The 14,814-nt window shown below is 36.1% G+C and overlaps 1 protein-coding gene across 2 annotated transcripts in view; it reads left to right on the top strand.

Moving 5' to 3' along the window:
- The window catches only part of LOC106056415 (glypican-5-like), an 89,287-nt gene that overhangs the window by 5,421 nt on the left and 69,052 nt on the right, over positions 1-14,814 (top strand). The window contains exon 1 of one of the 2 annotated variants that reach the window (XM_013213153.2): positions 689-1,363. The exons of the other annotated variant lie outside the window; for it this stretch is intronic. Coding sequence (XP_013068607.2) covers positions 1,195-1,363 — 169 coding nt within the window. The 5' untranslated portion in view covers positions 689-1,194. Of the gene's footprint in view, positions 1-688; positions 1,364-14,814 lie in introns of those variants that run through there. 2 annotated transcript variants of the gene reach the window in all.

Here is a 14,814-nt window from a genome sequence, read left to right as displayed (position 1 = left end):
TTTACAAAAAAAAAAAAAAAAAATGGTGCAGCGCGGTTCTAACACTTCAATGAACGTGATGTCGTAAACAAGAAAGTAGACACTGACAGTATAAAATTGTATAAATGAAGGTAGCCTCTGTTTTTATACTGCTTTTATTTCTATAATAATAAAGACATTTATACTACATGGGTGCTTATTTTTTGCGTTTTTTTTTATTATATAGTTAAAATGTAGATCAAGAAATATAGTTAACATCACATCCCATATCTATCTGCGTGGGATAGTACTAGACCCTATTTTCGCACAAGGCTTCTAGTAGATCTATATAATAATACTATATATCTAGATCTATAGCATACTATATGCGACATTCAATTTGTGCTTTCAAATTGAATTTTGTTATTGCTATGTTGATATGATGGATGTATTTTGGATGTTCATTTGTTATTAGTTAAATTATGAGTGAGTCTGGTGTGAATGTACATTTTTTTTTCTAGTTACAATGTTTTGCTTGATGTAATGCACAAATTGTAAGACAAATTTCCTTACGGACAATAAAGATTATTATTATTATCATTATATCTAGGCCTATATACTTGACTTTTTTTTTTCTTTTGCCCTTGACTTTTCATTCTTAAATTGTATAGGCTACGTCTGCCTATGCGATGCGTGCGATTCACAGTACCGTCGCCGGCCCGCTAGCGCTGTTCGCCAGTTGGCACAGTTGAGACCTGACCCAGTAGCAGACAGCGTGTTGTGAACACACTCGCTGAGGATAATATTTTACCTATGCCGAACCAGTCAGTGAGTGTGTGTTTTCTTCGTTCCTGATTTTATTGTTTAATCGGAGTGTACATTTAAAGGGTTAACCGATAGACTTTTTAATTCAGGATAATGCATTACTTCTGTTATAATTAGATCTAGATAGATGTTCATTCCTTGGACTCCAGTTGTGTAGTGTAGTCATTAAAGAGTTATTGTTTTTGTCAGTGTTAGTTATTCAATTTTTGTTTTCATTTTCCTCTAGCTAGCTGAGTCTAGCTGTCTAAAGTGTCTAGCTAGATCTAGTCTAGGTTCTAGATTTAGATCTAGATATTTATGCCTACACCATATTAAGGAGTACAGTAGGTAAAAGTAAAGTATTATTACATATAATCTAGACCTAGACCTTGATCATCTATAGTGCAAAGGAAAAAGGTACACCTTCTCGTCATGACAGGAAATCGATCTATTTTGAAGATGGAATATTTCTCAATATGTTTTCTTATCATTGTTTTTTTGTCAAATTGTGTGTTTGCTATTTTACCGTGTGGTTCGGTTTCCGAAGTCTATGGTAAGCGAGTTGGTTCAACTGAGGATGTACCAGGTCACCCATTATCAGGTATGTCATCAAGAATCTAGATCTTATAGTTTTATATTTATCATGTTATACTACCGATAATACTAGCATTACACACCGCTGATTTATTCCCAAGCTAAATAACATATTGTATATTTTGCCATGGAGCCCCTTCCCTATTTTTTATCACTATCAATTATAATAGAAAGGCCCACAGGTATACGTTCCCCCATGCCCATACATTCCTTTTGCCAGCGAATTCGAGTATCTATTTGATCTACCTACGTTGAATTCTTGTGTTTTTTTTTTTCAGTTCTTAATCGAGATATTTGATAGGCTTTTTTTATATTTTTTGGCCGGGGCCCTTCTTTTCTTTTTACATGCGGACACACGGACCTCCCCTTTCCCCCCATTTTTTTAAAAACTTTTTTATAAAACTTCCCGCATTTCAACAGTCCTCCCTTTTGACCCATGAATTCTAATATATAAAGTTTAATGGAACGGCCCGCTTTTAACGACCTCCCAATCACACTCACTTCTGGCCTGTACTAAACTAAAGTTGTTGTTTTTTCTACACTAATCAACACACAAGAATACTAATAAAATTTATATCTAGATCTAAGTCCAGTAGTCGATTCTTTATATATAGGTACACTGCATGCTACTATGTCATATAATATGCACTACGCTGTCTACCACACTTGGAAACATTTGTTGTTGTTTTTATTTTTTTATTTTGCATAGTTACGACAATAGGCACCACATTGACACTAGACTATGTCACTGTTAATTCTGTTAATAAGACGTACAGGCTACACGGATGAACATTCATTACAAATTAATTGTACATTAATTAACATTGAATTGAAACTTTGCTAGAAGCGAGTCCTGGGTCATCAATCGATGATTCACGACCAAAGCTTAGAATGGAATGACTAATGACTTCGATTCACTCCCGAGTTTCTTATAACAAAGACCTTGATATATACATTAAATGAGTCCCCCAACGGTTCATGCCTTAGATTATTGGAGGCCCTAGTCGAAGGGAATTTGCTGACCCTAATAAATAAATTAAAAGAAACAGCGAAAATAAAAAGTACGCAATTTATTAAAAATCTGCTTTGTGTCTATATCTAAATCGACAAATAACTGAAATTCTTATATAATGCATTTCCCGTAGTAGAGACAGAGTTAGACTAATAAACACAGAGTCCTAGAGCTCTTCTATGTTTGAGATCTGATCCAAGTTTCGCAATTTTTTTCTCTAAATTTTTCTTCCTAGCCCTGAGCGAGGCTTTATTAAATCTTGTTACTTTTTTCTTGATTATTGTTTATTTAGGTGGCGCCCTAAATAAAAAAGGAAGGGCGGGATGAATCATTGAGTCTTTTATCTTCATTGGCTTGAGCAATCGTGTAAAAAAAAAAATAATTAAAATATTGAATTAGAAATACCTGAGGACCGACGAGTTCAATGAAACAATCTTTCTCTCCTGGAACTATTTACCATTGCTATATTGATATTCTCAAAATATCTTGTGACTTGGAGGAGCGCTGCAGACTTGCAACAATTTACATTTTAAAAAAAAACAGGGGGGGGGGAGTATTTACACGATAGCAATATTCGCAAATGATTCATACACTTGAGAGCCAAGTTTTGTTTTATTTGCCCCTAGTCTCAGTGTTCCACGTGCTACAGTCTCCAGATAAATAAAATCGCCGATTAGTAAATAGCTCGTTCGATGTATGAGGCAGGGCATATTTTGTTTCCGATGGTTCCATGACAATTCGTTCACTGACATTTCGTTCACTGATATTTCATTCACCGACAAATCGTTCACGACTTTTCTTTCACGCGACTATTCGTTCACCAGACATTTCGTTCACCCGACAATTCGTTCACGCGACTATTCGTTCACGCGACATATCGCTCACAGATAACTTGTTCACCGACAGTTGCTTCACGACAAATCGTTCACGCGACAAATCGTTCACTGGATAGTAACATATTGTTAATATTATATATTGTCGTCGCGTGTTTAATGTATTTACATTAAAACTTTTGTAGCTATTATTTCCAAAAAAAATCTAGAGATCAGGTCAAATCCGTGTTTATTTAATTTTCTTTGTTGTTGTTGTTAATATTTTGTTAATGAGGACAGTTTGTGATAAAAATTATACTTAAAATAAAAAAAGAGATCTTACAAGCTAGCTGAAAAATTTAAAAGGGCCCTCACTTTACTATTGGTAACATTTTTACTTTCACCTTTAATATACCTTTACACCCCCCTCTTTTTTGTCATCTACCGGGAATCTACCCATTCATCTGGATACTCTAGTTAACACCTAGTTGAGTGCTAGACAGACTGGCTCCTCTGGAAGTAATCAAACTTTATTGGACATTGCCTATACACATGTTCAATCTGTTAACATTGAAAATGTCTACTAGACACTAGTATAGTACTTTCCATCAAGTTCAAAAGAAGTTCTATTTTATTTTTATTTTAGTTAACTTGTTTCTATATGTGACCACCCATTGGTAGACTAATTTAATTGCTTGGACTTCAATAACAAATTTATTGAAACAATTTTATATTTGTAGAATTGCGATAATATTTCCTAGTGTTGTATATGTAATTAGTTTTTTTTTCTTAGATGTCTTAATTGATAAGTATTAACCTTAGATCTGTGTCTAGTATGTGGCGTTCAGAGTTGAACAGTGAAACCATATATTGTACCAAATCTAGTACCATTGTTAGAAATCTAAATTATCTCTCGTAAAAACACTGAAAGGATTGTGGAAAAAAATACTAGTGTGTCTGAGCTAGCCAGGAAAACCAGTGACTTGGCAGAATTTAAGTCATTGGTTAATATGCATGACTGAATGCATGACGCGTAGGACGTAATCATCTTCTTTTTTGAAGAAACGTCTGTATTATATAAGATTTGTTTTTGTTAATAAGATATCAATAAAATGGGTATGTTAATGAAACATCTGGACCGCTATTAAGAAGATAAGCAAATATGGGTAGGGCGAACAAGACTACATGACGGACATGAGTGTAAAAGAAGGCCTACACCTACATGTTGAAAGTAAAAATGTTACCTATAGAAAAGCGAGGGCCCATTTAAATGTTTCAGCTTGCTTGTAAGATCTCTTTTTTCTTTTAAGAATATTTTTTTTTTCACATACTGTCCTCGTTAACAAAATATTAACAACAAACAAACAAACAAACAAATTAACAAAGAATTTCGGATCAGGCCCAATTTCAAGCAATTTTTTGTTTTTGGAAATATCCAGTGAACGATTTGTCGTGAACCAACTGTCGGTGAACAAGTTGTCTGTGAGTGAATAGTCCGTGAGCGAATTGTCGCGTGAACGAACTGTCGCGTGAACGAACTGTCTGGTGAACGAATAGTCGCGTGAACGAAAAGTCGTGAACGATTTTTCGGTGAACGAAATGTCAGTAAACGAATTGTCGTGTCCCCAGGCCGGTTAGTGACTTGTAACGAAATAAAGATACATTTTTAGGAGGGGTTGGGGGGGGGGGAATTAACAATGGCTATCAGTAGTGTAGATTGTCCAGTTGGCTAGTGTCAAAATCTCCCAAAAAGCAAACATATACCCTGGTATGTTACTTAACAGTTACTAAGGGCAAAGTATTCCTTTGCGAAATTTCATTACGAAAACGTTCAAAATAGAAACGTCAAGTTCCTGATTCAGGACCCGGTTGGCATAGATCATTACAATATCTGATAACATCTTTGATGCTGTTCTGTTTGAAGATAACTTCATATGAGCTTATTACACAGGAGAGAGGTCAACTAGTCTCTCTCTCTCTCTCTCTCTCTCTCTTTCTTTACACACACACACACACATATATATATATATATATATATATATATGTATATATATATATATATATATATATATAGAGAGAGAGAGAGAGAGAGACTCTCTCTCTCTCTTTCTTTACACACACACACATATATATATATATATATATATATGTATATATATATATATATATATATATATATATATATATATATATATAGAGAGAGAGAGAGAGAGAGAGAGATAAAGTCATACATAAATCCTTAATCGTGTAGACCATTGGTCATTTCTAGTTCTCCTATTTATCAGATTCGCAGTCTGTTACTAAAACAAATTATATGAAGTGTTTAGTTTAGTCATCAAAGTTTGACCATTTTATCAAAAGGGAAAGAGGAAATTTAAAAAATTAAAAAACCCAGCTTATCCATTTTAATCGGCTGATAGCTAAAACTTATGGTAACTTCAGCTGCGAATGCTATCAAGGTGACATTGATTTGATGTGTGCATTGAACTAATCAGTGTGTGTACACACAGACACACACACATATATAAATATTATATATATACAGGTTGTTGTTTTTTTTGTGACGGTACGCACCGGTACGGCGTACCTGCACCTTTTTCAATGTGGGGGGAAAATGATTTATTTTTTTATGTTTTAACGTTTATTATTAATTTATTAGTAGTTTAATGGTAGGCAATCCATCACTGAGTATCGGCACCTAATCATTAAGTACCGGCACCTAATCATTGAGTACCGGCACCCATATTTTACAAAATAAGCACTGTATATATAGGCCTACATATGTAGATCTAGACCTAGTATTAAAGACACAGTTTATCCATAAATAAAATTAATTATTTTAAAATCTAATATTACAAGCAAATGAAAGAAATGTACACTGTACAGAATATTGTCATTACATTTTGATATTAGGTTACAATGAAACTATTTCTTTTTTTTTTTTTTTAAATCCGTAATTAAACAACTATTTTGGTTTGGCCACAAGGCTGGTGAGGTTGTATATTTCTAATACTTTCTTCATGCAAAGACTGTTTGTTGTGCTCTAAACGCTGCTTTTATGTATAACTCTGTTGTTACTTTAAAGTCTTCACGAGTTTCCTTTTACACAATTTACTGCAGTCTTGACCTGTGTGTCAAACTCTAACTCATTCTAATCCCTATTGCCGCATAGAAACAGAAATATTAACTCCTTAACCCACGAAAAGGGAAAAAAATTATCTGGAAGTTTCGAAACATCTCTTGGATCTGTAGTCTATACCAACTAGTTAACCCTGTTTATGAATATTCATGACCAAAGATCCTTTGTCTTTCTTTTTTTCGCCTTTGTGTGTGTGTGTGTGTGTGTAATGTTACCAGTTTGAATTCCCTCGCCTTTGTGTGTGTGTGTGTGTGTAATGTTACCAGTTTGAATTCCCTCGCCTTTTTGTTGTTAGTCCTCACGTATAGTTCATTACTTACAAGTGAGCCGAACTTCGCTAGAGGTAGATATGATCTCGGGTGGCTCCTGGTCGTCTGTTATGCCCTCTGAATTGTGGTCCTGGGTTTGAACCCTGCTCGCCGCCATCACTACCCCGCTGCGGGAGGATTAGGGTCAGAATGAAATCTTTAATTCTCAAGAAACATGTACAAGAAAGACAAAATTCATGGGGTCGCAATGACTTTTTCCGGGAGTTTCATATGTCGTGATGGAGACTCATAAACGTGGGACTTGATATAAAATCCCCTTACGTTACTATACTTTATTACCTAAATAGTTTAAGTCGGATCTTAAACATCGATTACAGAGCAAATAGGAGATTACTGTGTTGAAAATATCTCGTGGAAATCCCCAATAGTCTGTGTAAGACAAGTTTTAGAAGAGTTTAAGCCACGAGACAATATTGTCCCATTTTATTTATAAACCTTATAAACATTAACTCCCTCGGTCTGTCTGGTATATACACATTTCGTATACATTTTGTTCACTCACTTCACATTCTCGGATCGAGATGATATTTATTTTTACACTTATTCACATTCGATGACATTACATGAACCAATTTTTAAAAATGAAACAAGTAGTTAATCAAATAGTGGTAATTAATTATTATTTGGTTTATATAGCAAAAGTTGAACCTTGCAGTATTGATACATATAGGGCAGTGATTTTGCTTTTTTTTTCCTTAGATAAAAGTTTTTTGTTTTTTTTTAAAGCATTTGTTATATTTTGTTTTGTTTGTCTTTGGTGAAAGAATTCATTGAAGCGTTGATACCGAATCCTTGTTTATTTATTGTAGACAACTTGGTGGTAATAAACGAATAACCCAATGTGTTGCTATATACTTGAATGTAATGAGCGCTCGCTGAACTTTTAGCACATACGGCACAGGACGCTTAGTTTCCCTACACGGGGCAGATGATTTAAAGAGGACATTTTAAAGTTAATGGTTGTGTGCTGTTGGCCTGGTTGAATAATATTTACATTCAGACACTGGGCGGAAGCTACCAACCACACCAACACGCACGCACACACACACATGCGCGCACCGACCAGACGCTGGGGGGGCCCTTCCACCTCCACCTCCCGTCCACTTCGTCTGTTCTCATTCAATTAACTGCGAGCCATGAGGGGCTCTTGTGCAGCGCATACCAAAGGTGCCATTGTCGAGGGCCCTGGGATGTTTCCACGAGGGCGAGAATACCTGGGCTGAAGGTGTTCAGAAGACGGATGACGTCACTCGCAAGTGTTTACTGTGAACTATAAATAGTTATGAGCCAACGTTTTGAAAACACAGACTCGCACACACCAAAAGAGCTAATAAAAAAAACAAAACAATAATTAATTAAAACTACTCTCTCTTTCAAAGCTAACATTGCGTCATGGTTCGTAATACGTTGGCTCAGTCCACCCTCTTGCTTGTTTTCTGGGATATTGTTTTTTTCTTTATTTACTTAGCTTTACTTTTTACTCTCCTGACACCCCGGGTGAGGGGTGGGGGTGGCATAAATAGAGGAGAATAAGTAGATCAATGTGTCCACATTTAGTACATTAAAAAAAAAAGTTAAGGTACTTTCAGATCTTGCGATCTACGGGGGCAGATGATGCAAGGCCACTTGTTTCTCTGGCCGACGTTTAACGAAGGTGTCATGTGGCTAGCACAAGGACCAGTCGCCTTTACTTTCCCCCCCCCCACGTACTCTAGGGACCCAGTTGGCTGGACTCCCAATATGTCTACAATGACTCGCCATTTTTTTTTTTAATACCCATTTTTTTCTCGACTATGGTATTAAACGGTTTTAAATGTTCTACCGCCCCAAACACTAACGTAATTTAAATGCCATTTTGGGTTCGGTGGTAGCTCCCGTGTTTCTCATTCTGGTATTCACGAGGGTTCTCAAAGAACTTCCAAATGAGTTTTGTGTACACGAAGACATTTGAAATGAAGAGACGTGAAATTGTACTAATAATTGCGCTTGTGTAAAATTACTTTCAAATACTTGATGCGGGGGAAGGTACCAACTTGTCGAGAAACGCTGGTCAAATGTGTAGTTCTCTGTAAGTTCTCTAGTGGTATTTTGATTTCTTACTGAAACTTGTAACTACTGTACCACACTAAAAGTCAGGTTTAGCTGATTGATTGATACGTACTTTAAACATGGAGACAGAGTACAGTGTTTACATTTGTTTCGACTTAGTTCATTGAAATCTGTTCTCTTAGATCTTGTTCAATCAACCGATTGCCATTTTTATTTACCCTTGAAAATAATCTTGACCCCAATGTTATTTATGTATTATTTGTATTGGGTAGGCCAACTGGCAACTTAGAGAAGAGAGGAAACCAGGTTAAGTTTATCAATTGTGGTATAAGGTTTTGTGTGTATATATTATATATATATATATATATATATATATATATATATATATATATATATATATATGCCTAGAGGGAGGCCTATATATTGTATTATTTACCCACCGGCGGAAAATGGTTATGTCGGCGCTGTATGTGGCAAAACATGTAGGTCGCAGCTGGGACTGCTTAGCCATGAGAAATTCTGCATTCACATTAATTTTCCGAATCGACGACAAGCCTTATTATTGTTTACCCATTAAATTATATTGTAAATAATAATAATAATAAAATACACGTAAAATGTTAATAATTATAGATTTTAATGCTTTGGGTTAATTGGAGATTCGTCTCTCGCTCTTTTTTTTTTTTGGTTTTTGTTTTTAAGTATACCAAGTAGGTAGAGTACACAAAAGCCTATTAAGACCTTAGAAATACATTCAAGATAGTGACTATTATATAGGAAAAGTAACACTCCGTCCATTGTTATTCTTGCAATCAATGTATGCTTGAAGATTTAAAACGTTGGGGTAATCTAGAAATCAATTCTTCCTTATTCAAATTAATTAACCCTCCGGGAAAAGAGACCTCCGTATCTGCAAATCAAATCTACATCACCGGAAATAAAATTTTCCTCTCATGGTGTGAGTCATTGGGGGAGGGGGGATTCCCCAAAGAATAGTTCTTCTCTTATGCAAGACGACCAAGGACATGTCCTTAGAGATTAAAACTGTGACAACTCTCCACCGCATGATTGCCCCTGCCCTTCAGGGACATCTTATTTGATTATGCTAGCCATAGCACTCAGGATACATGGTATCAACCGAAGAAACTTGAACAGACCTAAAAGCAGTCACGTTGATCACAAATGACGGCCTTATTTACTGCGGGGTGTTTGGGGCTAAGCACTTAAAGCTCTCGACTACCTAACAGAGTGAGTTTGAGTTCGAATCCTGCTGTAGGTTATGCATTTTTAATTTGAGATTTGAATGAGATGAACATTCTCCCAGTTTCTCCTTCTCTTCACATCTCCACATCAGACATTGCACTAATTCTATAGGTGCACATGCATCAATAATAATAATAATAATATTTAAAGTAACATCATGGTCAGAGTCACGCATTTCAATGACCAAAGTATTTGTTGCTCGTTCGTAAAAAAGCACTCGAATACAGACAATGAAATTTATGTTCGAATTAGAGTTAGAACACAATGTATAATAGAAACAAATAAAACAGTTGTTCGATTTGTTTGGGCGCCATGTGCATTGACGACGCACAATTCTTGGGCTCCATGTACATTGACGACGCACAATTCTTGGGCGCCATGTACATTGACGACGCACAATTCTTGGGTGCCATGTACATTGACGACGCACAATTCTTGGGCTCCATGTACATTGATGACGCACAATTCTTGGGTGCCATGTACATTGACGACGCACAATTCTTGGGCGCCATGTACATTGACGACGCACAATTCTTGGGCGCCATGTACATTGATGACGCACAATTCTTGGGCGCCATGTACATTGACGACGCACAATTCTTGGGCGCCATGTACATTGATGACGCACAATTCTTGGGCGCCATGTACATTGACGACGCACAATTCTTGTGAGCGCTCTTCTTACTTTTACATTTTGTTCACGTTGCACTTGGTTATGCCGAAACTCATTTGCAGAAACCAATCGACTAACTGTTACGCTGACATTATGCTAAGCTAGTCTGTCATGACCAGCATTTCGCTGACCTAACATGTTCAGCTTTTACCAGTATTTTGGTCTAAATTATAATCGATCAGTTAATTTTTCTTTCTTTCAATCTCACTCCTTTATGTAAGCGTAAAGAAACTTTTGGTCATCATAAATCATATGAATCTCTTTCTTTCTCTCTCTGTATGAGTATGTGTGTGTGTGTGTGCGCGCGCGCTTCTGTCCATTGAACAGACAGAGTTTACTTCATCATGGTATTAGATTTTGTAGAAAAATAACGAACAATTAGTACTCTGTATGTCAATAAGCCGCAATCGTAAGAGTCTTTGCTTGTCTAATTTGTTCGTTTGTTTAGTGGTAACCATTATGTATAACTAGCCTGGCATTACCCGCGGCCTGCGGGTCTAAGTTTGTGTTTACTAATGTAGTGGATTGGATTTAGATGTATGTTAAACTTAGCTAATGATCCTTTCACGTTATTTCTCTTTCGCTACGAAAATAAAATTAGTTTTGCGAAAATGGGTTTACCCGAAGTCGATACATTCATATCTATTAAAAACGAAAAGAGCGATAGCTTTGTTAAATGAATGGGATTATAAAGTGAACAATTAAACGAAATAATTTTTAGTACGCGATTCATGAATGAATATAGATCTAGGCCTATCTCAACTCGGCTTCGCAGCTTTTGTAAACGAATGTAGTCTCTTAAAAATAATGCTTTAGAAAACCAAATTTGAATGTTTATTTGATCAAAATATGAAATGAATGGACTATAATTAGTATGTTCATGTGTTAAAGTATAAAACTATGTGTGCTAAGAGAAGTTTTATCATCTTAGAGTTGAATTAGAGTTTTAGATCTAGGGATGGGATTATAAAGTAAACAATTAAACGAATTAATTTTTAGTAAGCGATTCAGTACGGTATTGTCTAATGAAAGAATGTTTGTCAGGAAATCTGCTGTCACAGATATAACGAACTAATTAATTCAAAAAATGCTTTTGAAACACAAAATTGAAGGTTAATTTTATTATATAATAAAATTAATGGATCTTCATTTGTATTTTCATGTGTCAAAGTAAAAAACTATCTGCGCAAAGTGTATTTCTAAAAATTAGATCTATGTCTAAATCCTTTCGATTTTTTCTATGTCAACATTGTAGACATGGCCTAGATCCATAAAATACTATAGCTGTAATAGAGTCGGACAACTTTATTTTTTTTTAGGGTCTTAAGTTTGTTTTAGGGCTACAATACATACACTAAGGTCTAAGTTGGTACCTAAGAAACATTCCTGCCAAGTTTTATCAAGATTGGTCAAGCGGTTTAGATGTCTATAAGTAACATACATACACCTCACATTCTACTTTATAGTATAGATCTCAATGGATAGAAAAATGAAACAATAACATTATCATGTCTGTATTCTAGCTCAAAGTTGAGACCCTGCTGCCTGGTTTCGACACTACGTTCACTCCAGGTTGATGAATATTTATGTAGGCAAAACAACTGTGCCTTTTTGTTTTGTTTTTCAAAGCTACCATCTCACCTTGCCACTAACTTAATGTTTTCACATGGCTCTCTGTGTTGTTTGTGTCTCAGAGTTGATCAGCTATGTGGCGCGTCACGCGTTTCGTTACATTCATTCAATGAAAACAGCTGGAGGTGGGGGAACCTTTTTTTTTTCCATATCTTTGTTGTGTCGTGTGTTTTGAGACCGCTGAATGGGTGTGTATGTGTGTGTTGAATGTGTGTGTGTTTGTGTTGAAGGTGTGTGTGACCAGCTAGACATCTACCTATTCAGGTTCTGTACAATAAGTGCCTTTTGCATCACGTTGGAGACGTACGTACAGTGGCGGTGGTTGTTGTTTTGGGGGGGGGGGGGGGATGATGGCTGGCGTTTGAAGATAAAACTAAAACTCGTGGTAAAAGTAGGTCAAGTACCATCTTTCAATCTGACTCTAACATCATCATCTGTATATTTATTTTTTTAAATCCACCCTTTCTCTTTTCTTTTTTTTTTTTCTCCTTCGCCACAGAAATGATAAAAAATAGACATTTGTGTTGTAGGTACCAAGAAATAAGTCGAATGAAATTAAAATACCCTTACAAAATGTTGTTACAAATATTTAATACATCATTATTGTGTCTACATTTTGTTTTATAAGAGAAAGTATGCCAACAACTCCCACCCCACCCTAAGATGTTATTTTGTTTAATCGTGACGAAGTTCGTTTCCACATTTTGCTATTTCAAGTTTTTAATTTCTCATTTATAGAGCGCTCGTCAACTTACAATAGAGACCAGTCAACGCGACGATTTTTATTGGTCCATTTTATAATTCTATCTCTAAAACGATTTAGAAAAGGGTTCTGTGAAGTCGGTCTTCACCTGAAAACTTGTGATCTTCAGCCTTAAGAATCTAAGTACAAATTTCATTTTCCCGACCCATACATCATCAAGAATGTGCTATAAATTATCTGCGATCTTTTTTTTTTTTTTTTAAATCTTGAAAAAAAAATGTGGCTGAAATCTCAACATTGTTCCTCATTGCCAGATCTTGATTTTAGTTGAAATCTTGGGGAAAATATTTCAGAGAGTTCTCACGTGTTCATGGTCGCGTGTCGCAAATCAAACACTGAAACAATGACGGGACCCTTTTTTTTTAAACATTAGTAGAGACTCCCAATACTTGAAGAGTTCCTCTCATCTCTTGCCTGTAAATCATGCCCATTTCTATGTTCAAATCTGTATGATTGTAGGTGTATTACGGGTGTAGTGTGTGCCCAAGGACTTGTCCGTTATACGTTTCTAAAAAGGAATGAATTCCCTGCGATCAAAGTCATAGATTCAACAACTTTTCACCGAGCAACAAAGTGTATTTGTATAATTTGAATGCTATCGCACATTGATCCACAAGTAATATATCCAAATACCATTGCACAAATAACAATATCCAAAAACTCTACATAGTACTCGTTTCTCGAGACTCGGGGACTTCACATACTTTTGTACCATAATGGCTTCTTCCTGCTCGCTTCAGAACTAGGTTCAATAGATCGATGTCTATCTTCAATTGAAGTTACATTGAGACGTTAATTACTAGATCTAGGTGGCAACTGTTAAAAAACCAAGCAGGGCCGGATTTAGACTTGATAAGGGCCTAAGCTATTTTAAACTCTGAAATTTAGATGAGGCCATTTGTTCGTTTGCTTTTTCCTCAAAACAATTTGGGGGCTCCCAAGCAAGGGGGAGTCAGGGGGGGGGGGAGCTAAGCTATAGCTTATGTTGTCTATAGATAAATCCAGCAATGCAACCAAATCTTGATTGTTCAAGAACTACCTTATAACTGCTTAGAATTATCTTCACATGTACACTCCAGACTTATCGCAAGGCTCACTGGACCTTACGATTGGGACACGACAATTCGTTCACCGACAAATCGTTCACGACTTTTCGTTCACCAGACATTTCGTTTACCCGACAGTTCGCTCACGCGACTATTCGTTCACATGATATATCGCTCACCGACAACTTGCTCACAGACAACTTGTTCACCGACAGTTGGTTCACGACAAATTACGACAAAACGTTCACTGACAAATTGTTCACAGACAAATCGTTCACTGGATAGTAACATATTGTTAATATTATATACTAGTCGACGGCGGCGTAGCATACGCCGCTATTTTTCAAGGCCGGTCTTTGGCCACTGCAACCTTATGTGACCGAAGGATCCGTACTTTCATGGGACTCGCGCTAATTTAAGGTGTATAAATTATTAAATAAAACATTTTATAACTTAAAACAGATTTCCCGCGCCCTCCTGTCAATTTACCAGGAGCTCCCGAAATTGCAAAATATATGAAAAAGTCCTTAAAAATTACGGAAATATGTAGAAAAAAAATGTCAGTTTGGGGTGTCATTCAATATGGAAAACGTAAATCGTACGCGCGATAAATAAAAATGGCATTATGCATTAGCCTTAATTGTGTAATCAGGTGAAAGAAGCTTCTCACGCCTCAAACTAATGAAGAATTATTTGAGGTCAACAATTCTCAAAGATAGATTGAAACATTTGGTAATTCT

This window comes from Biomphalaria glabrata, chromosome 15 (assembly GCF_947242115.1).
Source record: "Biomphalaria glabrata chromosome 15, xgBioGlab47.1, whole genome shotgun sequence".
In the NCBI taxonomy this organism is placed as follows: domain Eukaryota; kingdom Metazoa; phylum Mollusca; class Gastropoda; family Planorbidae; genus Biomphalaria; species Biomphalaria glabrata.
Note: the sequence above shows the minus strand (reverse complement) of the source record. Positions and strands in the feature narration are given on the sequence as shown.